The sequence below is a fragment of the Salmo salar genome, chromosome 02, assembly GCF_965601325.2.
Source record: "Salmo salar chromosome 02, fSalSal1, whole genome shotgun sequence".
Taxonomy (NCBI): domain Eukaryota; kingdom Metazoa; phylum Chordata; class Actinopteri; order Salmoniformes; family Salmonidae; genus Salmo; species Salmo salar.
In genome coordinates this window covers 47,759,795-47,787,577 of record NC_138292.1, presented here as the reverse complement: position 1 = coordinate 47,787,577, position 27,783 = coordinate 47,759,795, and the positions used below count along the sequence as shown (strand labels likewise).

Genomic DNA, 27,783 nt, shown 5'->3' with positions numbered 1-27,783 from the left:
CAGGTAATTCCAAAGGGTTCACATAATTTTTCTTGACACTGTATATGTTTCTGGTGCTTCATAGAACTAGAAATAATATGTGATCTCTGTGACACATTCATGTTTGTTGTGTTTCTGCTTGCCCAGACTATTCAGAGCCAGATGTGATGGTTTGGGGGCAGAAGCTTGGCTCCACCTTCCGGCCCACAGTGGAGGAGGGCTACACCGTCCCCTTCACTTTCAACCTCTATGACACCCCTGGAAAGCTCCTAGAGCACACTGAGCCCCTGACCCCGGAGCCCGAGTATGCCACCCCATTCAGTGACCAGCACCCAGATCCCAATCTGGCAACTCCACAGGGGACACTAAACAACAACAAACATGTGCTGCCTATGGTTTCTACAGGGACAAGGACCACAATAACCCAGGCCCAGTATGACTGCCCCTCTCACAGAGAGTTGCCCAATGGCTATTGCACTACGTCTCTCCATGCCAATGGCTCACGCCCGGCCAGTGTGGTCTACACTGAGCCTGAGCTCCTGTTGTCTGACTCCCTACTACAGCACACATATGAGGAGCCTTTCTGAATACAGCAAGCTCAACCAGTATTGCTGAAGTGTTACATATTGCACGCAATAAATGTAAAGGTAATTTACGATTGAGCCGATACATGCAGCATTTACTGTGAATGCAGTCTCCGGTAACACAGGAACATTGTCTTTAAATTTAAATCACACTGTAACCCTGAATTTCAGCAATACGGATTGAATAGAGCCCAACCTAGTACACACAGACTTATTCTTTTCATTGTCTGTGTGTACCAGGTTGCACTTGGTGGCACCATTGGCTGCTCTCTGCTTGGCACTCCCACCCCTTGGGCCCTCCTAATGGGTAGAGTAGGGACCATTCATGACCAGTACTGTCCAATGTTGATGACCTGTTATTTGCAAGAAAATGTGTCTAATGGCTTAGCATTGGATGGCTATAGGCTATATATTGATTCCAATTAACTAATATATTTCGTAAATAAAACGGCACAAAAAGTAAAATATAAATTACAAATCAAAGTTGAACATATTTGAAAGCTGAAATTATAATTGAAGTGTCATATGAACTTGTTATACAGTTTAAATCATTCTTACAGGAGCTGTACAAAAAAAGAGCATGTCTTGGAAAGAGCAATATGACTGTCTGATTACAGTGTATTATCTTGTATCAAGTTGTGACACCATTTCACTCCTCTGTTTAGATAATGCTTACTATTTTTCGTTTTTTACTGTGATATTCTTTAAAGAATTTTCAGGAGAACTTCATGTTCACAGAGTGAACTGAATGACACTGAAAAGTGAATATTTTTGTACAGGAAAAATAAATACAGTGACGAATATAGTTATTTCTATTATATTTAACACTATATTATCTGGGCCTCAAATGTTTGTACAGAGATAAAAGTGTGTGTTGTGGTTGAATAAAACTGACACACAAACGTGCTTTGTTGACATCTTGTGGTAAAGAAAAATGATGTGTGAAGAAAACATTAAGACCAATCATTTTTATTTAGTATTAAATTATGTTATGCCCAAATTTACCCATACACAATCACATTGACCAGTTGTGGGTTATTGACTAGGCTACACGTGATATCAGTTTTTGGGGATTGCGTTCACATTCATATTGTAGATTGAGCAACATTTCCTTCATCAGACACTGGGGGCAGGAGTACGTCAATTTGGGTGTACCGGAAATACAGTTATTCAAATAGAAAGATCTGAAAAAAATCTGACTTTCTAGCCATATACGGGTTTGTGTTGTGTGGACTTAAATTTGCTAGTTCAAAACATGGGGAGATAGTGTTTGTTTTGTCAGGTAAGTATTTAAAACATATATATATCTTGGGGAGATTACATGTAATTTTTTCCAGCTAGTTTGCACAGCGTAATGATTGTGGGAAGATCTCAATTATTTACTCTTCGTGTCCTCTCTCCTTCTCAAAAACCCATTGGATGAGAAAGCCAGAGGTCCCGCCCTTCTGACCCTCTCCCCCAATGGGTTTTTGAAAAAGAGGCAAAGAGAAAGGAACGTGTGCAATTGAGATCCTCCCCATGTTGTGTTAGCAGGTATCTAGCTGGCTAATAACTAGCTAGCAAGACGGCTAAGGTTAAGCCAGCTGCATTTATGGCTTGACATTAAAATGTAACTTTCGAGTGAAATATAAAGGTATTTATTTTCTATATGTAGATACGCTTGCTTGGACCATTCCATGGAAAATGTGACCGTTGTGTCTTCAAGCTGAATCTTTGCTAAATCTGTAACGTTACCTAGCTAAATCACGTTAGCCTGCTAACTAACGGATGTTAACTGAAATTATCTGTGGTTGTGATGCATTTGTTACTAGTTTTTCAACATGATTACGGCTTCCTCTAGTTAAATTCAACGCTTGTCTCACGATATCATACAATCAACATGTGCTCAATCAATATTTATCCAGTTAACGTGAGTCGGTCGGCTAGCTAGTCAACAAACATAGCTAGCTGTCACCTGAGTGTTGATATGCCCATACGCAATAATGTAAGACTGACAGACGGTGTAATGTTGTTGGTTTGCCAGCAGTAATGTGTGATATTTGTTTTTTAACTACCCAGTAAATATCCATAGAAATATCATGCCAGGTTTTGTAACCTAGGTTTTAGTTAGCTATTTAAAAGTGTCAGACTAGCTAACTACCTAAATGTCATGATATGACTAGGGCCCTGTAAGATCTGTAGAATATTTCCCCAAATTGTTTTCTCATTTCTTTTTCCAGGTTTCTCATTTTCCAAGTCTTTTCAGGTTTTCATGCACAAAATCACACTTAATATTGTAGTCCACAACAATGCTTTAACTACACCAAGAGACCACTTTTGAGGTCTGGGGAAAAATAGAAGAAATGTGGGTTTTGGGGTGTAGTTAGCCTTTAATGCAAGTGTGCACCAGCAAGAGACCCTTGTTTGGTTGGCTATGTTTCTGTAGTGCTCATGTGATTGCGTTGATGCAAGTAATCATGATATCATTCTGTGAGGCAGGCATAGGCATTTTTGTAGTTAACATTTTAATTAAGAAGGTTTTTGAGAGTCTTTCTATTTCTACCAGAAGAGATTACACAAAGTGTAGACATACGCGAGCACCGCACACCCACAGACGGGCATTTCTCTGCCGTTTCCAAAAGTTGCAGGCAAATATGAATAACTGATGCATTTTTTTAATGTCTTATGATTAACTTGGGCAAATTATTGCATTTTCTAATGTTTCATACATTTAGTACATTTCTACTAAGTTCAGTAAAATTGTTTATTGTTGATTCCGTCCGCGTTCTCTGCAGCGCAGATTTTATAAGGCCCTAGTCATATCCCATGTACCATTTTACCCTCACCCTGACATTCTGTGTGTTGTTGATTGAGGGCGCAAGGGGCTTTTTGTCTCACACTTTTCCATTCTGATTCCAGTTTCACGGACCTGGTCCTTACGACGACAGTGCAGACCCAGAGAGAGGCACCACCATCTGACATCCTAGGTCTGGAAGATTATGACCCAGTACCAACCACAGTCCAACCGTTCCAACTTCTTCACCGTGAAAGCCGAGGCCTCCTCAACACCACCTCTCGCCACCAGCATGGCCAATAGCAGCGCTGCCGCTCCAGGGAAGGTGATGGGCACACCTGGCCCTGCCGGCAGAATTAGCCCAGAAGGAAGTCAGGTGAGTCCTCATATCCATCTCCTCATCACCAACCTGGGGCATGTTGGAAAAAGTTTTGCGACAGAAAATGTAAATGTATCTTTTTAATTGGACAGGAAGTCCCTCCCTATTTCAGTTCGGATTTTTCCATTTGGTAGCTAATAAACACGACCTTGGTATACTCCAGCTGGGTGATGTTTTTCAATAGAATTGTTCAAAGAATTCACTAAAACTGTGAGGTACAGTTACTACTTGGCTTTGCATATATTGATGCCAATCCTTCAGTTTCATGTGCTGGTTGGTTCTGTAAAAACCAACCATCTCCCTAGCCAGATGCCAAGTTTGAGTGTACAATGACTTTGTAGCTACTCTGCTTGACTGCTTCTAGTGCACCATTGACTATGACTAACAACCTGTTTGCCCTCCACTCAGGTGTTGAGTAAAAAGAAGCTGCAGGACCTAGTAAGAGAGATTGACCCCAATGAGCAGCTTGATGAGGATGTGGAGGAGGTATGTTTACTACAGTAGCTCAGAAGTGTCTTTCACTGAAGATGGCGTCCCAAAACCACAATCCCAAAACCAACGGCTGCCTGTCAGCTGGCCCGCCATCGCGACTAGTGCATGCAATGTTTTGAAGCCTCACCACTTGTGACCTGAGGTCCCCTCTGTCTTCCTCTCAGATGCTGCTGCAGATTGCAGATGACTTCATTGACAGTGTGGTGACGGCTGCCTGTCAGCTGGCCCGCCATCGCAAGTCCAACACCTTAGAAGTGAAGGACGTCCAGCTACACCTGGGTGAGTAAAAGAACAGGCTGATACTGGCTGATGGTTGGAGCAGCAGCCGCTGCAGTCAGGGCTCTACGCTGAACTTTTTTTACAAGGAACACATGTGCGCCTAAGTTGAGAAATGTTGGCGCACACAAAGAAATTTAGGATCACAGTATTAGAGGTAATAACGCTAGAATCCTTAATTTTTCTAGGCTTACTGGTGCTTCTAAATAACAAATCCAGGTCACACAGCTAAATATTTTGGTGCATATGTGAGTAAAATGCTCTCACTGTAGAGCCCTGGCAACTATTGTGGCATAAGCAGTGTTTGTCTCCATTACTGGAATGATTAATTTACTATGGCAAAAATGAACAGTCTTGAGAGCCATGGGTGTAGCAGTTTTGAGTTTTAAAGATATGCATATAAAAAGTGGATGAAGTTAATGGACCATTTCCTGTTGAGTGTATTTTCTCTTTGATTTTTATTCTCACTCCCTGTGTTGTCTGCCACTTAACAGAGCGCCAATGGAACATGTGGATTCCTGGCTATGGTTCAGATGAGATTCGGCCGTATAAGAAGGCTTGTACCACAGAGGCCCACAAACAGGTTTGTTTGTCACACTTTCATCTTGATCACACCCAGGGTTCAAATTTGTACTAATGAATTGTGCTAAACGTTCAATAATTAAAATATACAGTGCTGTGAAAGTATTTCCCCCCTTTCTGAATTTCTCTATTTTTGATACTGAATGTATCTTCAACCAAAACCTAATATTAGACCAAGGGAACCTGAGTTTACAAATAACAAAGAAAGATATAGTTATTTTATTAATTAACAAAGTTATGCAACCAATTTCCCTGTGTGAAAAAGTAATTGCCCCCTTACACTCAATAACTGGTTGTGCCACCTTTAGCTGCAATGACTGCAACCTAATCTCATCGAAAAAGTTGACTCAAGTTTGCTAAAAAGCACCTGGAAGCACCTGTATGATCATCAAGACTCTTAGAAGAATGTTCTATGGACAGATGAGTTAAAAGTATAACTTTTTGGACGACACGGGTCCCATTATGCCTGGTGAAAACCAAACACTGCATTCCACAGTAAGAACCGTATACCAATGGTCAAGCATGGTGGTGGATGGTAGTGTGATAGTTTTAGGATGCTTTGCTGCCTCAGGACCTGGACAACTTGCCTTAATAGAAGGAACCATGAATTCTGCTCTGTATCAGATAATTCTACAGGAGAGTGTCAGGCCAACCGTCTGTGAGCTGAAGCTGAAGCGCAGCTGAGTCATGCAGCAAGATAATGATCCAAAACACACAATCAAGTCTACATGAAAATGGCTAAAAAGCAGCACATTTGAAGTTTTGGAATGGCCTAGTCAAGGTCCAGACCTAATCCCAATTGAGATGTTGTAGCAGGACTTGAAATGAGCAGTTCATGCTTGAAAACCCACATGTTGCTGAGTTAAAGCAATTCTGCATGGAAGAGTGGGCCAGACATCTTTACAAATGAAGCATTTGTGTTTAGTGAGTCTGCCAGATCAGAACAGGAATGTTCTCTTGATAAGTGCGTGAATTTGACAATTTTCCTGTCCTGTTAAGCATTCAAAATGTAATGAGTACTTTAGGGTGTCAGGGAAAATGTATTGAGTAAAAAGTACATTATTTTCTTTAGGAATGTAGTGAAGTAAAAGTTGTCAAATTTAAATAGTAAAGTACAGATAACCCAAAACACTACTTAAGTAGTACTTTAAAGTATTTTTACTTAAGTACTTTACACCACTGGAAATAAGTATGTAATTGTGTTATTTGTTCACTCAGGTTCCCGTTGTCTAATATTAGGTTTTGGTTGAAGATATAACATTCAGTATCATAAATATGCAAAAGTAGAGAAAATTAGAAAGGTGGCAAATACTTTTTCACAGCACTGTACATGTATTATATATTTATTATTTTTGGTGTATTGTTTGTTTAGGAAGTATTGAAAATAATTTAAATCATTTAATATGCGGTTGTCTTACCTAGTTGAATGCACTGACTGTAAGGCGCTCTGGATAAGAATGTCTACGAAAAAATGACCTAAGTGCAATAGTGATTGAGCATGTTTTTCATTTGTCTCATCCAGAGAATGGCATTGATCCGCAAAACAACCAAAAAGTAGCAAGACCTGGAACCAGCCTCGCACAAACACTCTGTGCTTTTTGTCTCTTAGTTTTTTCTCTGTGTATTTCTAATAATGGGGGACATTCTTTCACCCACGTCTTCATCTCCCCCAGGTTTTGTGTGTGATTTGTCAGCTCCATCATCACACAAGTATTTTGATATCGAGTCCTTTTTAATGCTTTTCACCACAAACTGGCCAAAATCACACACTCCTCATTCAGTGTAAATGTACACTCAGGTATGGAGTGTTGTTTTTGGACAGTGTTTTGTTTTTGGAATTATCTGTTCAACTTTACTTTTTTGTTCAGGAGTAACCACCAAACACACACACCTTAAATATGGTGGTGGTTACCATACTCTTTCCCACTTTTTTAATTTTATTTTGTCTGGCATGCGTTTGCTGTTGTGTGTTTAGTTTTTGTCACATAAACCCCCTTCATCTAACATCAGAAATGTACACCTTTTGCAGGTAGTTAGTTTTCAGGATACTGTCATGGCACTATGTTTTTGTGTGCTGTAGGGATCTGATGTCATCTTCATAGTTCATTAGAAAATTACCCAGGACATTGTTTTTCATAAGATGTCAACAATTAACTGATTATTATTCAAAAATAATAAATATGTGAAGTATTGCTTGTATCGCCAGACTGCAGTGAGATGGGGTGGGGTAATGGTCCTTATTTGGGGATGTGTAGGGAAGCAGTAACATTTGTTTTACTTTATATGACAGTGTTTTAGTTAAACCTGTTCTTTTTATTCCATAAATAAAACAAGATTCATATTTCACTTGGCATTTGATTTGTGTGTTTATTTCACTGTTAAGTCATGTTCTTTCTCATTTGTTGGAACCTTGAGTTTTTCGGAGTTCACTTTCTACATAAATGGATTACATCAGTATATCACTATTCAGGGTAAATAGATTTGACTAGATTTCTGTAACTAATACCACTGGGATAGAGTTTCTTGATTCTGGAGGACAAACTAATGACCTCCTTCAGAAAAGTCCCTGTACACACACTTGCAAGTATTTTACATGTGTTATGTCTATTTCCATGTCATGACAAATTGTCGCAATAGGTAATGGCCATCTTGTAAAACTTATTCTCATCCGGTGGAGCCTCAAGTCAAGATTATTTTATGATCTTTTATCCAAGATGGCAGTCAGTTTTTCAAGAGAGGCATTGTGACATGGCATACATGACAAAACAGCACAAGTCCAAAGACCCAACTCAGGAACAGCACCTTCTGTTGTTGGGTATATTGATCTTGGGATTCTGTAGCTGTCCTAAGGTTGCACGTGGAGCCAAGCACTTCACCCCGTCCCAGCCCTCTTGTAGCTGCACCTCCCCACTCAGCAGGCCCTGGTACACCCGACGGGTCAGCAGCTCAAAAGCCTCCGTCACACACTGACCAGTCTTAGCCGACGCCTCGATGTAGGGCATCCCCAGCTGGCCTGCCAGTTTCTCAGCCTCGTTATGGCCCACCACCCGCTCTCCCTGGGCCACCCGGTCATTCTTGTGGCCCACAAGTACAAACAGCACCGTGTGGGGCTGCACATGTTCACACACCTCTGCGTGCCACTCCTGCACATGCTCAAAGGAAGCACGGTTAGTCAGGTCAAACACCAGCAGGCCCCCCACTGAGTTACGGAAGTAGGACCGAGTCACTGACCTGAGAGAAAAGAAAAACATATCATCAAAAAGTGAAAGTAATTGTGTAAAATTGTACAAAAAAAATATGGTATCAATTTATGGATGTGAATCAATGATTAGCAGATATGTTGTGATAATTACTATGAACTCATACACATTGGTAAATGTTAACCTAAATTAGGCTAATGTTGACTATGTATGGAGGAACTCTTGTCTATTGCATCTGCAAAAGAGGTTGTGGTGTTCATTGAAGGGAGGTTTCACCAGAATAGGCATCCTCTTTGAACGACCCCTAGTAGTGTTTCAGTAGAGGTAGTCAGACTCATTGTGTCTGGATATCTTACAATTGTAGACTAAATACTAAAGTGCCTATAAGAACATCCAATAGTCAAAGGTATATGAAGTACAAATGGTATAGAGAGAAATAGTCCTATGAGTCCTATAATAACTACAACCTAAAACTTCTTAACTGGGAATATTGAAGACTCATGTTAAAAGGAACCACCAGCTTTCATATGTTCTCATGTTCTGAGCAAGGAACTTAAACGTTAGCTTTTTTACATGGCACATATTGCACTTTTACTTTCTTCTCCAACACTGTTTTTGCATTATTTAAACCAAATTGAACATGTTACATTATTTATTTGAGACAAAATAGATTTTATTCATGTATTATATTAAGTTAAAATAAATGTTCATTTTTTTATTCAGTATTGTTGTAATTGTCATTTATTACAAATATATATACAGTTGAAGTCAGAAGTTTACATACACCTTAGCCAACTACATTTAAACTCAGTTTTTCACAATTCCTGACATGTAATCCTAGTAAAAATTCCCTGTCGTAGGTCAGTTAGGATCACCACTTTATTATTTAACAACGGCTCGGCCGCAAAGTGGTAGCTCACAGAACGGGACTGCCAAGTGCTGAAGTGCATAGCGCGTAAAAAACTGCTGTCCTCGGATGCAACACTCACTGCTGAGTTCCAAACTACCTCTGGAAGCAACATCAGCACAGTAACTTTTTGCCAGGAGCTTCATGAAATGGGTTTCTATGGCCAAGCAGCCGATCACCATGCACAATGCCAAGCGTCGGCTGGAGTGGTGTAAAGCTTGCCGCCATTGGACTCTGGAGCAGTGGAAATGCGTTCTCTGGAGAGATGAATCATGCTTCACCATCTGGCAATCCGACTGACATTTCTGGGTTTGGCAGATGCCAGGAGAACGCTACCTGCCCCAATGCATAGTGCCAACTGTAAAGTTTGGTGGAAAAGGAATAATGGTCTGGGCTGTTTTTCATGGTTCGGGCTAGGCTCCTTAGTTCCAGGGAAGGGAAATCTTGACACTACAGCATACAATGACATTCTAGACGATTCTGTGCTTCCAACTTTATGGCAACAGTTTGGGGAAGGCCCTTTCCTGTTTCAGCATGACAATGCCCCCGTGCACAAAGCAAAGTCCATACAGAAATGTTTTTTCAAGATTGGTGTGGAAGAACTTGACGGGCCTGCACAGAGCCCTGACCTCAACTCCATCGAACACCTTTGGGATGAATTGGAACACCGACTGCGAGCCAGGCCTAATCACCCAACATTAGTGCCTGACCTCACTAATGCACTAGTGGCTGAATGGAAGCAAGTCCCCGCAGCAATATTCCAACATCTAGTGGAAAACCTTCCCAGAAAAGAGGAGGCTATTATAGCACGGGGGACCAGTACGGAAAAAAATGTATGAAATGTATGCATTCACTACTGTAAGTCGCTCTGGATAAGAGCGTCTGCTAAATGACTAAAATGTAAATGTAATAGCAGCAAAGGGGGGACCAACTCCATATTAATACCCATGATTTTGGAATGAAATGTTCCACAAGCAGGTGTCCACATACTTTTGGTCATCTAGTGTATATAATATATACTAACACATATGCCATTTAGCAGACTCAAATTACAGTCATGCGTGCATACATTTTCCGTATGGGTTGCCCCGGAAATCGAACCCACAACGCTGGCGGTGCAAGAGCCATACTCCACCAACTGAGCCATACAGGACCACAATGACATGCATGAGAAATACGTGCTGCTCTGATTTGGACCAACTGCAACTTGCCTATGTCTTTCTTTGCTGCACCTGACCACACAATTGGACAGTAGACCAGGTGCAACAAAACTAGAGCCTGAGTCTGGTTGACTGACATATCAAGAAAGCAGAGCAATGCCTTACGGACAGACCTCATCCCATTTTAGTAACCATTGAGTTCATATGTTTTGACCACGATAACTTGCTATCTAGGGTGACAGCCAGCGGTTTAGTCTCTTCAACTTGCTCAATAGCCGCATTAGTCAACAATAGATCCAGATTAGGTTTAGGGTTGAGCGAATGTTTTGTCCCAAAAATTATGCTTTTAGTTTTTGAGATATTTAACACCAGCCTATTGCTAGTTACCCATTCTAAAATGGACTGCAGCTCTATGTTAAGGGTGTCAGTTATTTAATTTACTGTTGCTGCGGACGGGTATAGTGTTGAGTCTAAACTACCTCCATACTTACATTCACACATTTAAACCAGTACCGGTTACCATCAAATGAGTCCTGTTACACTCAATGGAGTTGTAGTACAAAACGGAGACCACCATTGTGTTTGTGAGAGTCTCATCTTTCCATAGCATGGTCAAATTAGTTTTGGATGCCACAGACTCTTTCATGAGAAGACCGATTTTCGGGATATCTCATGATCTGACAAACACTGCTGTAGATCCGCAGACGCGGAAGGCCGTCATAGGCGGATGCGGTGGATCGAGTCGCAGACCATGCAAAAAACAGATACCTCTAGGTTAAAGTGAAGGATTTTGATGGGATTTTTTTTATTATGTAACTTAGATTTATGCACCGGTGCGTCAACAGACTCTAGGAGGATATTATTCAAGGTCAGTGGAAGGTTATTAGTAAACACAGAAAACAATAATGGTCCAAGCCGGCTGCCCTGCAGTACACCATACTCAACCAAATTTGCATTAGAGAAGCTTCCATTAATGTTTTCTGGTTGAATAGGGCAATGGCCCGTCATGTATAGCCTTCCCTGTAGCTCAGTTGGTAGAGCATGGTGTTTGCAACGCCAGGGTTCTGGGTTCGATTCCCACAGGGGGGCAGCACAGAAAAAAATGTATGAAATTGTATGAAATGTATGCATTCACTACTGTAAGTCGCTCTGGATAAGAGCGTCTGCTAAATGACTAAATGTAAATGTCATTGGGCAAAAGCGGAGAGGGAGGAGCGCCCTTCTCAAAACAGTAATCTGCGCTGCTCGGTCATGTTGTCAACAAGGCAGCTAGGTGCATCGTCCAGAAAGATACAACATCTCTTTTCCATGAAATAAAGATTTGAATTTTCAAACTATTTTTCATTGGGAAGGCAGATAAAGCATTTTGGTAACACTTTACTTGAAACCCGGCTCCATAACATGTTATGACACGGTCATAACCATATCATATGTCAAAACAGATGACATTACTTGTCATAACACTGTCATGACCCATATATTTACACCAGTTGTGACATATATTAAGTTATTTTATGGCTGGTTATGAAACCTACATTTATTCAAATGTTTGTTCCCTACCAAGAAGTTTCCTTGCGTTTCTTATTAAGTCCTTTGTTGTTATTGTAATGAATTCTTTACAGTCATGTTTTTGTCCCATCATATTTTAAATAACTTGTAGAAAATACACTTTCACACATCATAAAACATTATGACCATCCTGTGTCACTTCAATTGGACTAAGAAAATACACTTTATGGCATTGTCAAGAAGCATTATGACTACACAGTGTCACTTTACTTGGACTAAGAAAATACACTTTATGACACTGTCAAGAAGCATTATGACTATCCTGGGTCACTTTACTTGGACAAAGAAAATACACTTTATGACACTGTCAAGAAGCATTATGACTACAGTGTCACTTTACTTGGACTAAGAAAATACACTTTATGACACTGTCAAGAAGCATTATGACTATCCTGGGTCACTTTACCTGGACAAAGAAAATACACTTTATGACACTGTCAAGAAGCATTATGACCATCATAATCATATAAGCCAGACAGCCCTATCATGTACATACCTTTATGTTAGTCATCAGTCAAAAAGAGGGTGTCTTACCCTGCTCCTGAAATCTGCTCCTGCATTCACCCCAGTAATCAGAAAACAAGCATTGGGGTAGGTACATGTCTGACATCAATGTGTGCACAATTACAATGATAATTTAATATGGTCAATTTCAGAAAATGTTATATAACATAGCCTACTTGTTTATGTTGTAATGGAATGTTTTGCCGTGTGTGGTAGGTTTTGTGGGTTTTAACAATCTTATGTAGGTGTCAAAACCAGCCATAAAATAACGCAATATTTGTATGTCACAACAGATCTAAATGCATGTGTCATGACAGTGTTATGACCATATTATGACCGGTTATAACAAGTTATGTGAGCTGTTATGACATATTATGTCATGGTTATGACTGTGTCATAACATGTTATGATGCTGGGTGTCAAGTGTTACCAGCATCTTTATAAAAAGCAATCACTTTTGCTTGTGAAAACAGAGAATCCTACTTAATCACTCAACGTGCTTGATTACTTCACTTTTGTTTTGAGCCGACTTCACCATTTACCAGAGCGGGGCACCTGGCTCACACCCGGGAGGCAGCACAGTTCCAAAACGACAATCACTTTTCACCCTGTTCAAACTCCTCCTACCAGGGTAATCCGGGCCAGATAAATGAACCCCCTTATTGAATAGGGCTCTGTTGTTTCATCACCCTCAACGTGTTCAAAGGATAACAGTCGTTTGAGACCGAAAAGCCCTATATGGATTGACCAACTATGCATGTCCTGCCGAAGTGCCAGCATGCCCTGCCGAAGGACCCTATCATGCTGAATAGGTGGTGAGTATACTGGTAGCTAGACCATAGACTGCTGGTTATGTATATTTTGATAATCATTATCACTATCATTGCTAGCATTAGCACTATAATCGCAAGCCAGATATCTGAAGTGAAATAGAAAGGTGAATGCAGTAATCAGGTTTTATATTTGTATTTATTATGGAACCCCATTAGGTGCTGCCAAGGCAGAAGCTACTCTTCCTGGGGTCCGGCAAAATTAAGGCAGTTACACAATTTTAAAAACATTACAATATATTCATTACAGAATTCCCAAAACACTGTGTGCCCTCAGGCCCATACTCCACGACCACATATCTACAACGCAAAATCCATGTGAACATGTGTGTTTTGTGCGTATGTTATCATGTATATATGCATGTGTCTGTGCTTATGTTTGTGTTGCTTCACAGTCCCCGCTGTTCCATAAGGTGTAGTTTTACCTGTTTTAAAAAAAAATCTGATTCTACTGCTTGCATCAGTTATATAAAAAAAAATATTGAACCTTTATTTTACTAGGCAAGTCAGTTAAGAACAAATTCTTATTTACAATGACGGCATACACCCCCGGGCGACGCTGGGCCGCCCTATGGGCTATGTGCGCCGCCGTATGGGACTCCCAATCACGCCCGGGTTGTGATACAGCCTGGATCAGTTACCTGATGTGGAATAGAGTTCCATGTAGTCATGGTTCTATGTAGTGCTGTGTGCCTCCCATAGTCTGCTCTGGACTTGGGGACTGTGAAGAGACCTCTGGTGGCATGGTATGCATGAGTGTCTGAGCTGTGTGCTAGTATTTTAGACAGCTCGGTACATTCAGCTTGTCAACACCTTTACAAAAACAAGTAATGATGAAGTCAATCGCTCTTCCACTTTGAGCCATGAGAGATTGACATGCATGTCGTGTACTTTTAAGGGCCAGCCCTCTTCTGAACCAACTGCAATTTTCCCAAGTTCCTCTTTGTGGTACCTGACCACACTACTAAACAGTAGTCTAGGTGCGACAAAACCAGTAGGACCTGCTTTGTTGATAGTGTTGTTAAGAATGCAAAGCAGCGCTTTATTATGGACAAACTTCTCCCCATTTTAGCTACTGTTGTATCAATATGTTTTGACCATGACAGATTACAATCCAGAGTTACTCAAAGCAGTTTAGTCACCTAAACTTGGTCAATTTCCACATTATTCATTACGAGGTGTAGTTGAGGTTTAGGGTTTAGTGAATGATTTGTCCCAAATACAATACTTTCAGTTTAGGAAATATTTATGGATAACTTATTCCTTGCTACCCATTCCGAAACTAACTGCCGCTCTTTGTTAAGTGTTGCAATCCTTTCAGTCGCTGTAGTAGCTGACGTGTATAGTGTTGAGTCATCCCCATACATAGACACACTGGCCTTAGTCAAAGCCAGTGACATGTCTTTAGTAAAGATTGAAAGAAGCAAGGGGCCTAAACAGCTACCCTGGGAATTCCTGATTCTACCTGGATTATGTTTGAATGGCTTCCATTAAAGAACACCCTCCGTGTTCTGTTAGACAAGTAATTCTTTATCCACATTAAAACATGGGGTGTAAAGCCATAACACACGTTTTTCCAGCAGTAGACTATGATCGATAATGTAAAAAGTTGCACTGAAGTCTAACAAGACAGCCCCCACAATCATTTTATCATACATTTATCTCAGCCAATCATCAGTGATTTGTGTAAGTGCTGTGCTTGTTGAATGTCCTTCCCTATATGTGTGCTGAAAGTATGTTATCAATTTGTTTACTGTGAAATAGCATTGTATCTGGTCGAACACAAGGGTTGGAACAGGCTGATTGGTCGGCTATTTGAGCCAGTAAAGGGGGCTTTACTATTCTTGGGTAGCGGAATGACTTTAGCTTCCCTCCAGGCCTGAGGGCACACACTTTCTAGTAGGCATAAATTTAAGATGTGGCAAATAGGAGTGGCAATATCGTCCACTATTATCCTCAGTCATTTTCCATCCAGATTATCAGACCCCAGTGGCTTGTCATTGTTGATAGACAACAATCATTTTTTCACCTCTTTCACACTGACTTTACAGAATTCAAAAGTACAATTCTTCTCTTTCATAATTTGGTCAGATATACTTGGATGTGTAGTGTCAGTGTTTGTTGCTGACATGTCATCCCTAAATTTGCTTATCTTGCCAATGAAAAAGTAATTAAAGTAGTTGGCAATATCAGTGGGTTTTGTAATAAATGAGCCATCTGATTCACTGAATAATGGTTGAGTTGGCTTTTTTGGCTTTTTTCCCAAAGATTTAATTTAAAACCTGTTGTGGATAGGGGGCAGTATTTTCACGTCCGGGTGAAAAAAACGTACCCGATTTAATCTGGTTACCACTCTTGCCCAGAAATGAGAATATGCATATAATTAGTAGATTTGGATAGAAAACACTCTAAAGTTTCTAAAACTGTTTGAATGGTGTCTGTGAGTATAACAGAACTCATATGGCAGGCAAAGACCTGAGAAGATTCCAAGCAGGAAGTGGCCTGTCTGACAATTTGTAGTCCTTCTGTTGCATCTCTATCAAAATTACAGTATCTGAGCTGTTACGTGACACTTTCTAAGGCTTCCATTGGCTCTCTAAAGCCTTCAGAAACTGGATTGACGCGTCTCCTGTCTCTGGGCAGATAACAGGAGCACAGTTTGTCAGTGGACTGCCTGGTGACAGAGAGATTGGAGATGCGCGTTCATGAGACCTCGCCATTTTTTCTTTTCCTCTTTGAATGAATACAACATTGTCCGGTTGGAATTTTATCGCTATTTTACGAGAAAAATAGCATAAAAATTGATTTGAAACAGCGTTTGACATGCTTCTAAGTACGGTAATGGAACATTTTGAATTTTTTTGTCTCGAAATGAGCTCGTGCGTTACCCTTTGGATAGTGACCTGAACGCACGAACAAAACGGGGATATTTGGACATAACTATGGATTATTTGGAACAAAAACAACATTTGTTGTTGAAGTAGCAGTCCTGGGAGTGCATTCTGACGAAGAACAGCAAAGGTAATACAATTTTTCTAATAGTAATTCTGAGTTTAGTGAGCCCCGAAGTTGGTGGGTGTCTGAATAGCTAGCCTGTGATGGCTGAGCTATGTACTCAGAATATTGCAAAATGTGCTTTCGCCGAAAAGCTATTTTAAAATCTGACATAGCGATTGCATAAAGGAGTTCTGTATCTATAATTCTTAAAATAATTGTTATGTATTTTGTCAACGTTTATGATGAGTAATTTAGTAAATTCACCGGAAGTTTGCGGTGGGAATGCTAGTTCTGAACATCACATGCTAATGTAAAAAGCAGTTTTTTGATATAAATATGAACTTGATTGAATAAAACATGCATGTATTGTATAACATAATGTCCTAGGAGTGTCATCTGATGAAGATCATCAAAGGTTAGTGCTGCATTTAGCTGTGGTTTGGATTTTTGTGACATATATGCTTGCTTTGAAAATGGCTGTGTGATTATTTTCGGCTGGGTACCCTCCTAACATAATCTAATGTTTTGCTTTCGCTGTAAAGCCTTTTTGAAATCGGACAATGTGGCTGGATTAACGAGAGTCTTATCTTTCAAATGTTGTAAAATAGTCATATGTTTGAGAAATTGAAGTTATAGCATTTTTAAGGTTTTTTGTATTTCGCGCCACGCTCTACCATTGGATATTGGTGAGGCGTTCCGCTAGCGGAACATCTGTCCTCAACAGGTTTTAATGTGCTCCAAAGCTTTTTTACTATCATTCTTTATATAGTTTATCTTTGTTCCATAGTATAGTTTCTTTTTGTTTTATTTAGCTTAGTCACATGATTTCTTAATTTGCAATACGTTTGCCAATCAGTTGGGCGTCCAGATATATTTTCCATACCTTTTGCCTCATCCCTCTCAACCATACAATTTTTAATTTCTCATCAATCCACAGGGATTTAACTGTTTGTACAGTAATTTCCTTAATGGGTGCATGCTTATTAGTAACCGGAATAAGCAATTTCATAAATGTGTCAATTGCGGCTTCTGGTTGCTCCTCAATACAAACCACAGACCAGCAAATATTCTTTACATCATCAACATATGCATCATTATAAAACTTCTTGTATGACCTCTTTTACACTATATTAGGCCCAGAATTTGGAACTTTTGGTTTTCCTAGATATGGCTATTATATTATGATCACTACATCCTATGGATTTGGATACTAATTTCTGCAGCATTAGTAAAGATGTGACCAATACATGTTGATGATTTCATTCCTGTGCTGTTTGTAAATACCCTGGTAGGTTGACTAACAACCTGAACCAGGTTGCAGGCACTGGTTACAGTTTGAAGCTTTTTCTTCAGTGGGCAGCTGTTGAGAGCCAGTCAATATTTAAATCTTAAATATTTAAACCCAGAAAAAATACTTTTCTGTTAATATCACATACATTATCAAGCATATTATCTAGATACTGACTGTTAGCACTTGTTGTTCTATAGCAGCTTCCCACAAGAATGGCCTTTAGGTGAGGCAGATGAACCTGTAGCCATATTACTTCATCAGTATTTAACATTAGATCGTCTCTAAGCTTTACAGGAATGTGGTGCTTTATATAGACCACAACACCGCCCCCGTTGCCATTTCTGTCTGTTCGGTAAATGTTATAACCATGTATTGCTACCACTGTATCATCAAAGGCATTATCGAAGTGAGTTTCAGAGATATAATATGAATGTCATCTGTTACAAGCAAGTTATTGACTTCATTGACCTTGTTTCTTAGGCTGCATATGTTAATATGGGCTATTTTAGCACTTTTCTGGGTTGCTTGGTTATTTTTAATGCTTTACTGGGAAGCTTATCAGAAGTAGACTTGCTCATGTTACTTATATTGGAGCTGATAGCGCAGGGTGAGCTGCACAAAGTGGTCTTCCTACTAGGGCACACCGCCTCAGTGTTAACAGTGTAACTCTGGTTCATAGACTCATGATTACTGCATACAATAGCTGTAGGATCAACAGAGGTATTCAGGGCAATTAGGGGGACATACATTAAGTTACTGATATTGTGTCTGCCAACGCCCCTAGGATAGTGTATATTTGATGCAGCATTATGACGACTCATTGTCACAATGGTAGGGATTACCTGAGCTGGTCTTGGGTCATTGATAAGTCATTGTTTCAACTTAACCTTGAAATGCGAGGACAGAGTCCAGGAGCCAAGATGATTTAGATGGACTCCGTCATTCCTGTAGAATATTTTCCGTTTCCAGAAGGTCTCAAAGTTATCTATAAAAGTGACTCCAGCAGAGCTACAATAATCTTTTAGCCAGATGTGTAATGCCAGTAGCCTGCTGAATCTTTCACACCCAACGATGGTACTGGACCTGAAATGGACCTGAAATGATTGCCCGTTTTTTGGAGTCTTTTAATGCTAAAATCAGTTCTTTAAAATCCATGTTCAGATGTTCTGAGCTAGCCCTCCTGATGTCCTGTACTCGTGCTCCTGGGTAGCACTGTCGTAACATTTTTTGTATTTTACTCGCATAAAAGATTTGGATGGAAACTTGGTTATACAGTGCATTGGAAAGTATTCAGACTCCTCGACTTTTTCCACATTTTCTTACGTTACAGCCTTATTCTAAAACTGATTAAATTGTTTTTCCTCATCAATCTACACACAATACCCCATAATGACAAGGCAAAAACAGGTTTTTAGAAATGTTTGCAAATGTAAAAATATTACATTTACATAAGTACTCAGACCTTTTACTCAGTACTTTGTTGAAGCACCTTTTTCAGCGATTACACCCTCAAGTCCTGTTTCGGTACAAGCTTGGCACAACTGTATTTGGGGAGTTTCTCCCATTCTTCTCTGCAGATCTCTCAAGTTCTGTCAGGTTGGATGGGGAGCGTCACTGCACAGCTATCTTCAGGTCTCCAGAGATGTTAGATCGGGTTCAAGTCTGGCTGGGCCACTCAAGGACATTCAGAGACTTGTCCCGAAGCACTCTTGCGTTGTCTTGGCTGTGTTGTTGTCCTGTTGGAAGGTGAACCTTCGACACTGTCTGAGGTCCTGATCACTCTGGAGCAGGTTTTCATCTAGGATCTCCCTGTATTTTGCTCCGTTTATCTTTCACTCTATCCTGACTAGTCTCCCAGTCCCTGGCGCTGAGTGGCTTCCATCTGGCCACTCTACCATGAAGGCCTGATTGATGTGCTGCAGAGATGGTTGTCCTTCTGGAAGGTTCTCCCATCTCCACAGAGGAACTCTGGAGCTCTGTCAGAGTGACTAACGGGTTCTTGGTCACCTCCCTGACCAAGGCCCTTCTCCCTCGATTACTCAGTTTGGCCTGATCAATGGAAACAGGATGCACCTGAGCTCAATTTCAAGTCTCATAGCAAAGGGTCTGAATACTTATTTAAATAAGGTAATTCAAAAAACATGTTTTCGCTTTGTCATTATAGAGTATTGTGTGCAGATTGATGAAGAAAAACATGTATTTAGTCCATTTTAGAATAAGGCTATAACGTAACAAAATGTGGAAAAAGTCAAGAGGTCTGAATACTTTCGGAATACACTGTAGTACCTGTTTGTTACCTATTACCTATCCTAACTTCCATTGGTGACTATGTGTGTATGTGTTCACAGAAACATGTATGGAGCCAGCTCATGGATACTTGCAATATGATGTGATGAAGTCCAGAATGACAGACAGGTTTGATACTGATGTCTCTGAATGGAGAGAGACCTGACACAGCATGAACATTTTACTAGACAACTTTTACTTGTATTGTCTTTTTTTATTATTGAAATGAATGGTATCAGTCAATATGGGGAGGGAGAAGCCCAGTGTATTCTGCACCAGGATCTGGTAACTCCTGGTGTATACAGGACACAATATAGGAAGGTATGACCACTCTGACATGTTTACCAAGGTAGCCCCATTACCACCAAACAAAATGTTGATAGGCACAGTATCTGTATTGGCTGGGAATGACAATGAATGATGAAAGGTGCACATTGTTATATTAGCAGAACACTGATTCTATGGTATTATGTAAAGGGTTGTTAATTCTACATGGACCTGTTACTACATTTGAAAGTTATCAAAACACAGTTCAGAATATCTACATAAATTCAGCAATTGCATTCTTCTCATATTGCTCTGGAGGCTACAGACCTATTCAAAGTTTCCTTTGAAATATTCAAATGTCATGCCTTAAGGGGTCTACCGTTGTACATCCCCCCCACAGAGAGGATTAAGCAGATTGTTTCTCTCACTATTGCAAATGGAAATAAATGAACTCTTCAGCTCCCCTTTCGTCACTGAATAATATCAACAGTGTTGGGGAAGCTACTCTGAAAATATAGTACCAAGCTACCAATTACTTCACACTGGAAGAAATTAAGCTTCACTAAAGCTAATATAATTGATTTGACTAAAGTTACTTTGAAAAAGTAATTCACTACATCCAAACTACTTTGTGATAAATTATCACATCCCTGGAGTCCCAGTCCCAAAATCAATTTTTTTCAGCTTTTTTCACATTGTAAAAGTAGATCAGTGTTATTTCCTGATAGTTGCTGGTTGAAAATACAATCTACACAGGACCTTCTAATCATCAGGTTTGCATGAGCGGGGGTTTTGGCTTTCAATGGTGACATCACCATGCAGTAAATTGGTTAATAGCCAATAACAGCTAGTTTTCAGTTTTTTGCTAAAAAGCTATTTTTGCCCATTTTAATGAAAGTCTATTACAGTAAGATACTTAATTGTTACGCAGAAAGTATTTGATATTGACTTCCGGCGCCGACAGAGATGGCCGCCTCACTTCGCGTTCCAAAATAACTATGCAGTATTTTGTTTTTTAATGTGTTATTTCTTACATTGTTACCCCAGGTAATCTTAGGTTTTATTACATACAGTCGGGAGGAACTATTGGATATAAGAGCAACGTCAACTCACCAACATTACGACCAGGAATACGACTTCCCGAAGCTTTTCCTCTGTTTTGCCCACCACCCAGGACAATGGATCGGATCCCAGCCGGCGACCCAAAACAACGACGCCGTAGAAGGGGCAGACGGAGCGGTCTTCTGGTCAGGCTCTGTAGACGGGCACATCGCGCACCTCTCCCGAGCATACTACTCGACAATGTCCAGTCTCTTGACAACAAGGTAGCCTAAATCTGTGCAAGGGTAGCCTTCCAGAGAGACATCAGAGACTGTAACGTTCTCTGCTTCACGGAAACATGGTTCACTCGAGACACGCTATCGGAGTCGGTACAGCCAGCTGGTTTCTTCACGCATCGCGCCGACAGAAACAAGAATCCTTCTGGTAAGAAGAAGGGCGGGGGTGTATGCCTTATGATTAACGAGACGTGGTGTGATCATAACAACATACAGGAACTCAAGTCCTTCTGTTCACCTGACTGACATTTACATTTTAGTCATTTAGCAGACGCTCTTATCCAGAGCGACTTACAGTAGTGAATGCATACATTTCATAAATGTTTTTCTCCGTACTTGCCCCCCGTGGGAATCGAACCCACAACCCTGGCGTTGCAAACACCTTGCACTACCAACTGAGCCACACAGGACTTAGAATTCCTCACAATCAAATGCCGACCGCATTATCTACCTAGAGAATTCTCTTCGATTATAATCACAGCCGCATATATCCCCCCCAAGCAGACACATCGATGGCCATGAACGAACTTCATTTGACTCTATGTAAACTGGAAACCACATATCCTGAGGCTGCATTTATTGTAGCTGGGGATTTTAACAAGGCTGATCTGAAAACAAGGCTACCTAAATTCTATCAGCATATCGATTGCGCTACCAGGGCTGGCAAAACCCTAGATCATTGTTATTCTAACTTCTGCGACGTATATAAGGCCCTCCCCCGCCCTCCTTTCGGAAAAGCTGACCACGACTCCATTTTGTTGCTTCCAGCCTATAGACAGAAACTAAAACAGGAAGCTCCAGGGCTCAGGTCTGTTCAACGCTGGTCCGACCAATCGGATTCCACACTTCAAGATTGCTTCGATCACGTGGACTGGGATATGTTCCGCATTGTGGTGAACAACAACATTGACGAATACGCTGAGTCGGTGAGCGGGTTTATTAGCAAGTGCATCGGCGATGTCGTACCCACAGCGTCTATTAAACAACATCTTTGCTCGCAAAGGCCAATACAGTGCCACTGACACGGCCCACTACCAAAACCTGCGGGCTCTCCTTCACTGCAGCCGACGTGAGCAAAACATGTCAACCCTCGCAAGGCTGCAGGCCCAGACGGCATTCCCGGCCGCATCCTCAGAGCATGCGCAGACCAGCTGGCTGGTGTGTTTATGGACATATTCAATCAATCCCTATCCCAGTCTGCTGTCCCCACATGCTTCAAGAGGGCCACCATTGTTCCTGTTCCCAAGAAAGCTAAGGTAACTGAGCTAAATGTCTACCACCCCGTAGCACTCACTTCCGTCATCATGAAGTGCTTTGAGAGACTAGTCAAGGACCATATCTCCTCCACCCTACCTGACACCCTAGACCCACTCCAATTTGCTTACCGCCCCAATAGGTTCACAGACGATGCAATCGCAATCGCACTACACACTGCCCTAACCCATCTGGACAAGAGGAATACCTATGTGAGAATGCTGTTCAATGACTACAGCTCAGCATTTAACACCATAGTACCCTCCAAACTCGTCATCAAGCTCGAGACCCTGGGTCTCGACCCCGCCCTGTGCAACTGGGTCCTGGACTTCCTGACGGGCCGCCCCCAGGTGGTGAGGGTAGGTAACAACATCTCCACCCAGCTGATCCTCAACACTGGGGCCCCACAAGGGTGCGTTCTCACCCCTCTCCTGTACTCCCTGTTCACCCACGACTGCGTGGCCATGCACACCTCCAACTCAATCATCAAGTTTGCAGACGACACTACAGTGGTAGGCTTGATTACCAACAACAACGAAACGGCCTACAGGGAGGAGGTGAGGGCCCTCGGAGTGTGGTGTCAGGAAAATAACCTCACACTCAATGTCAACAAAACAAAGGAGAGGATCATGGACTTCAGGAAACAGCAGAGGGAGCACCCCCCTATCCACATCGACGGGACAGTAGTGGAGAGAGTAGAACGTTTTAAGTTCCTCGGCGTACACATCACAGACAAACTGAAATGGTCCAACCAAACAGACAGCGTGGTGAAGAAGGCGCAGCAGCACCTCTTCAACCTCAGGAGGCTGAAGAAAATCGGCTTGTCACCAAAAACACTTTACAGATGCACAATCGAGAGCATCCTGTCGGGCTGTATCACCGCCTGGTACGGCAACAGCTCCGCCCATAACCGTAAGGCTCTCCAGAGGGTAGTGAGGTCTGCACAACGCATCACAGGGGGCAAACTACCTGCCCTCCAGGACACCTACACCACCCGATATCACAGGAAGGTTAAAAAGATCATCAAGGACAACAACCACCCGAGCCACTGCCTGTTCACCCCGCTATCATCCAGAAGGCGAGGTCAGTAAAAAAAAAAGAAGCTTCTATCTCAAGGCCATCAGACTGTTAAACAGCTATCACTAACATTGAGTGGCTGCTGCCAACATACTGACTCAATTCCAGCCACTTTAATAATGGAACAATTGATGTAATAAATGTATCACTAGCCACTTTAAACAATGCCACTTCATATAATGTTTACATACCCTACATTACTCATCTCATATGTATATACTGTACTCTATACCATCTACTGCATCTTGCCATCTTGATGTAATGTATCACTAGCCACTTTAAACAATGCCACTTTTATATGTTTACATATCCTACATTACTCATCTCATATGTATATACTGTACTCTATACCATCCACTGCATATTGCCTATGCCATTCTATATCATCACTCATTCATATATTTTTTTTTATGTACATATTCTTATTCATTCCTTTACACTTGTGTGTATAAGGTCATTGTTGTGAAATTGTTAGGTTAGATTACTCGTTGGATATTACTGCATTGTCGGAACTAGAAGCACAAGCATTTCGCTACACTCGCATTAACATCTGCTAACCATGTGTATGTGACAAATAAAATTTGATTTGATATTGATAGAAAAACATCTAACAGAATGTGTAACTTGGCCTATTAAACACAAAAACTGTTTCAAGTGACAATTAGGCAGGTCTGATGCCAAAAAAGAAAGACAATTCTTACCTACTTCACCCATATGTATTTTTGCCAAAAAGTATTGTGTAGATAGCTACACCTCTAAAATGGCAACAACAAAAAAGTTAACTATTGAAAACACTACCAAGATTTTAATGTAGTTCAACTACCACCAAGATACAGCAAAATGTAGTGAAATTGAACTATATGTAGTGAAATTACTCCCCAACACTGAATATCAACTCATGGGGTAGAGAGGGAGACAGATAATGATAAACCAGACTATAAGGAATGCTTGCACTATGGTCAAATGTGCAAGTATGTGACAGTTAAAAGAACCTCCTAACCATTGATTCACAGGGAATATTTTGTTTGGCTGCGGTGAGTCACAGAGGATTGGATGGACGATCAGAACACGTGACCACAATCTTGGTCTTATTCAGTTTGAGTTAATTCCACAAATTCAAATCTAATTCAATTCACTCTCCCTGTAAATGTCATTCAATTACATTTCCAGGTCAGCTTTTGAATTCAGAGACTATTAAATTCCAATGTACAATTCCAACTGAATTCTAATTCCAATGCCATAATGTGAAGACTCAAATTGAATTAAACATTTCAAATTAAATTGGAATTGACCCAACCCGGGCTGGAATGTTCATAGCATTAAAGTTAGAAATACGAAATAGAGTAGATGTGAGTATTTTATTCACATTGAATACAGTAACCTACCTACATATCTACGGTATCTGCAGACGGGTGTCTACCCGGTGTTCATTACATTCTGTAAGGAGGGTGGGTCTGATGCACCTTACTCCTATATAGGTTATATTGTATTTGTTGGATTTTCCTTTAGGCAAAGACTGATGAATACTCCTATTGTGGAAAATACCCAAATCAAAAAGCAGGTACTTTATCAGGGTATTGCATTTGCATGAACACTGTAGTTGTGTGCAGAGAAGGGAAATAGAGAGGGGAAGTTGCAGCTCTCTGAAGGGAAAGGGTGCATTCTGCCCCATATCAAGGCAAGCCTTGTATTTCCTGTTGTCAATATGGTTAGTTCTCACTAGTAAGAATTGTCCTTTTATGGGAACAATCCTATCCCCCTGAGCCTCTGTAAAATACCCAGTTTGTGTACATCATAGCATTAAAATCAAATCAAATTGTATTGGTCACATACATGTGATTAGCAGATGTTATTGCAGGTGTAGCGAAATGCTTGTGCTTCTAGCTCTGACAGTGCAGTAATATCTAACAAATTACACAACATATACCCAATACACACAAATCTAAGTAGGAATGAATTTAGACTATATACATATATGGACGAGCGATGTCAGAGCGGAACGGACTAAGATACAGTAGAATAGTATAGAAAAATAGTATATACATATGAGATGAGTAATGCCAGATATGTAAACATTAAGTGACTAAGATACCGTAGAATAGTATAGAATACAGTATATACATATGAGATGAGTAATGCCAGATATGTAAACATTGTTAAAGTGACTAGTGTTTAATTCCTTGTTGGCAGGGATTCCTAGTCTATGCCTATAGGCAGCAGCCTCCAATGTGCTAGTGATGGCTGTTTTTCAGTCTGATGGTCCCAGCTTTGATGCACCTGTACTGACCTCACCTTCTGGATGATAGCGGGGTGAACAGGCAGTGGCTTGGGTGTATGGTAATCATGAATTTACATGATTTATGCCATGGAGTAGAAAGCAGGTCCTTCAAGTCAGAAACGTAACAGGGTGGTGGATTAGTAAATTAATAGCTAACAATACAAAATGTTGTGATGTTGTAGGCTGAATGTGTTGTTGTGGTAATACATCACAGTACTGTTCTTTACCTGAACCTCTCCTGGCCTGCTGTGTCCCAGAACTGCAGTTTGACCCGAACGCCTGGCTCCACTTCCAGGAAGTGCACGTAGAAGTCCACCCCTACTGTCTGGTTGATGCAGTCCAGAAACATCTCCTCTGTGTAACGCTTCAGCAGGGACGACTTGCCCACTGTCGAGTCCCCTAACATGATGATCCTGAACTGGTACTGCCACAGAGTCAGGTCCATAGCAGCTGCTGAGGACTGTAGAGAGGGATAGGGCAGATGGAGGGAGATATGGAGAGAGGGATTCCCCTCAGGAAGCCAGAGGCAGATAGTGTTTTGACAAGCTGGAGCTGGTTCCTCGACGCTCCCTCTGAGGAGAAATAGTGCCTGAGGCACTTCTCAGCACTCCTCACAGCTCCCACATAGAACAGTCTCTGTCCGTAGTGTCAGCAGCCAGGAAACACCCTCACATTGTTGATCCCCTGCTGCGAAAGTGTGTTTGGTTCAGTGTGTGTGCTTGCTCCTCAAATCCTCAGTGAAAGCACCTGTGGAAGAATGTCCATCCCATAGAGTTCTTAAGTTGTTATGCTGCCGTCCTCCTTCATGTAGATCTTGACTGATATTGTACAAGCATGTGCATGCGTGTATGAGTGTTTGGTAGGGGTGGGGACTTCCAAAGTTTGCCTGTTTAAACTTGATACTTGACAAAGAGAGGTGCAAGAGTGTGAGAGGGAGGGCTCTCCAATGGAAAGGGAGGGGTGTGCAGATGGAAAGAGAAAAGGGGAGTTTCGGCTCTCTGAAGGGAAAGGGTGCATTCTGCCCTGAATCATGTGTTTCCTGTTATCACTATTTGACACTATGTTTCACTAAATAAGAATATGACATGGGTTGCAAGCACTCATTTTATATCAAGTTGTCAGGAAACATACATTGAATTGTAGCCTCCCCCATAGCCCACTATATGGGTACAGTTGAGCCTCTGAAAAAGGGAAGTGGACAACAATACAACCTAAACTCTCCGAGGACTCACACGAAGGGGCTATTGGGATTTTAATAGCTCAGGATATGTAAACTGTGCTTTATTTCATAGGTTGCCAAATCGATCTCTCTCAAGTCAAGACAGGAACTTGCACATTCAGTTGTAAGGATTGTCATTGGAAACAAGAGGGACTGGTGCACACTGAAAAGGGTGGTCTATTCAGGGTCACAGAATATCACTAGTCTTATATCAAAGCTGATCTCAAACAATTATAAAAGTTAAATAAATTCAAGGCTTTCTTTCTGTTATATAAAAAAAATTTAAAGGATGATATTGAAATAGTGCTGAATGGAAGATGGATAAAATTCACACAGATTTTTTATTTTCATCTTCCATTCATTAGTGCATCACTGTTTTATTCAATAACACCTGGCTGGGTGTTTTTTTCTGAGGGAAATTGACAAGCACATACATCTCTTACTACATTTACATATTATCAAACTGTATTCACACTGTTGTTTGTCATTGTTCTTGGCCAAAGTTTCACTTTGAAGAATACCATTTTTTTTTTAAAGGGGGG

The 27,783-nt window shown here is 41.0% G+C and overlaps 3 protein-coding genes across 5 annotated transcripts in view; 2 read left to right on the top strand and 1 right to left on the bottom strand.

The window, feature by feature from the left end:
• si:dkey-34d22.1 (discoidin, CUB and LCCL domain-containing protein 1) overlaps positions 1 to 1,469 on the top strand; it is a 31,297-nt gene extending 29,828 nt beyond the window's left edge. For both annotated transcript variants that reach the window (XM_014169299.3, XM_014169297.3), the window contains exon 15: positions 127 to 1,469. In XM_014169299.3, the coding sequence (XP_014024774.3) occupies positions 127 to 566 (440 nt within the window). In that variant the 3' untranslated portion in view covers positions 567 to 1,469. The remainder of the gene's footprint in view (positions 1 to 126) is intronic.
• A 224-nt stretch (positions 1,470 to 1,693) lies between these two features.
• On the top strand, positions 1,694 to 7,411 carry taf12 (TATA-box binding protein associated factor 12). 2 transcript variants are annotated; one of them, XM_014163804.3, is made up of 6 exons: positions 1,694 to 1,845; positions 3,462 to 3,712; positions 4,124 to 4,201; positions 4,372 to 4,486; positions 4,978 to 5,066; positions 6,588 to 7,411. In XM_014163804.3, exons 2-6 carry the CDS (start codon positions 3,542 to 3,544, stop codon positions 6,621 to 6,623), a joined length of 489 nt encoding a protein of 162 aa, XP_014019279.1. In that variant the 5' UTR covers positions 1,694 to 1,845; positions 3,462 to 3,541; the 3' UTR covers positions 6,624 to 7,411.
• Positions 7,407 to 27,724, bottom strand: rab42b (RAB42, member RAS oncogene family). Its single transcript, XM_014169284.3, has 2 exons — positions 26,250 to 27,724; positions 7,407 to 8,296 (listed from the first exon to the last, which is right to left on the bottom strand). The coding sequence occupies exons 1-2, from the start codon at positions 26,465 to 26,467 to the stop codon at positions 7,855 to 7,857; spliced, it is 660 nt and encodes a 219-aa protein (XP_014024759.1). The 5' UTR covers positions 26,468 to 27,724; the 3' UTR covers positions 7,407 to 7,854.
• Between the last annotated feature and the right edge of the window lie 59 nt (positions 27,725 to 27,783).

What these genes read in the sequence shown, in the direction of transcription:
- taf12 (XM_014163804.3), top strand. Translation starts at nt 3,542, where the DNA reads ATGACCCAGTACCAACCACAGTCCAACCGTTCCAACTTCTTCACCGTG. An exon ending in TTAGCCCAGAAGGAAGTCAG is followed by an intron (nt 3,713 to 4,123) that starts GTGAGTCCTCAT and finishes CCCTCCACTCAG; the next exon opens with GTGTTGAGTAAAAAGAAGCT. An exon ending in GGACGTCCAGCTACACCTGG is followed by an intron (nt 4,487 to 4,977) that starts GTGAGTAAAAGA and finishes GCCACTTAACAG; the next exon opens with AGCGCCAATGGAACATGTGG.
- rab42b (XM_014169284.3), bottom strand. Translation starts at nt 26,467, where the DNA reads ATGGACCTGACTCTGTGGCAGTACCAGTTCAGGATCATCATGTTAGGG. An exon ending in GCAGGCCAGGAGAGGTTCAG is followed by an intron (nt 8,297 to 26,249) that starts GTAAAGAACAGT and finishes CTTTTCTCTCAG; the next exon opens with GTCAGTGACTCGGTCCTACT.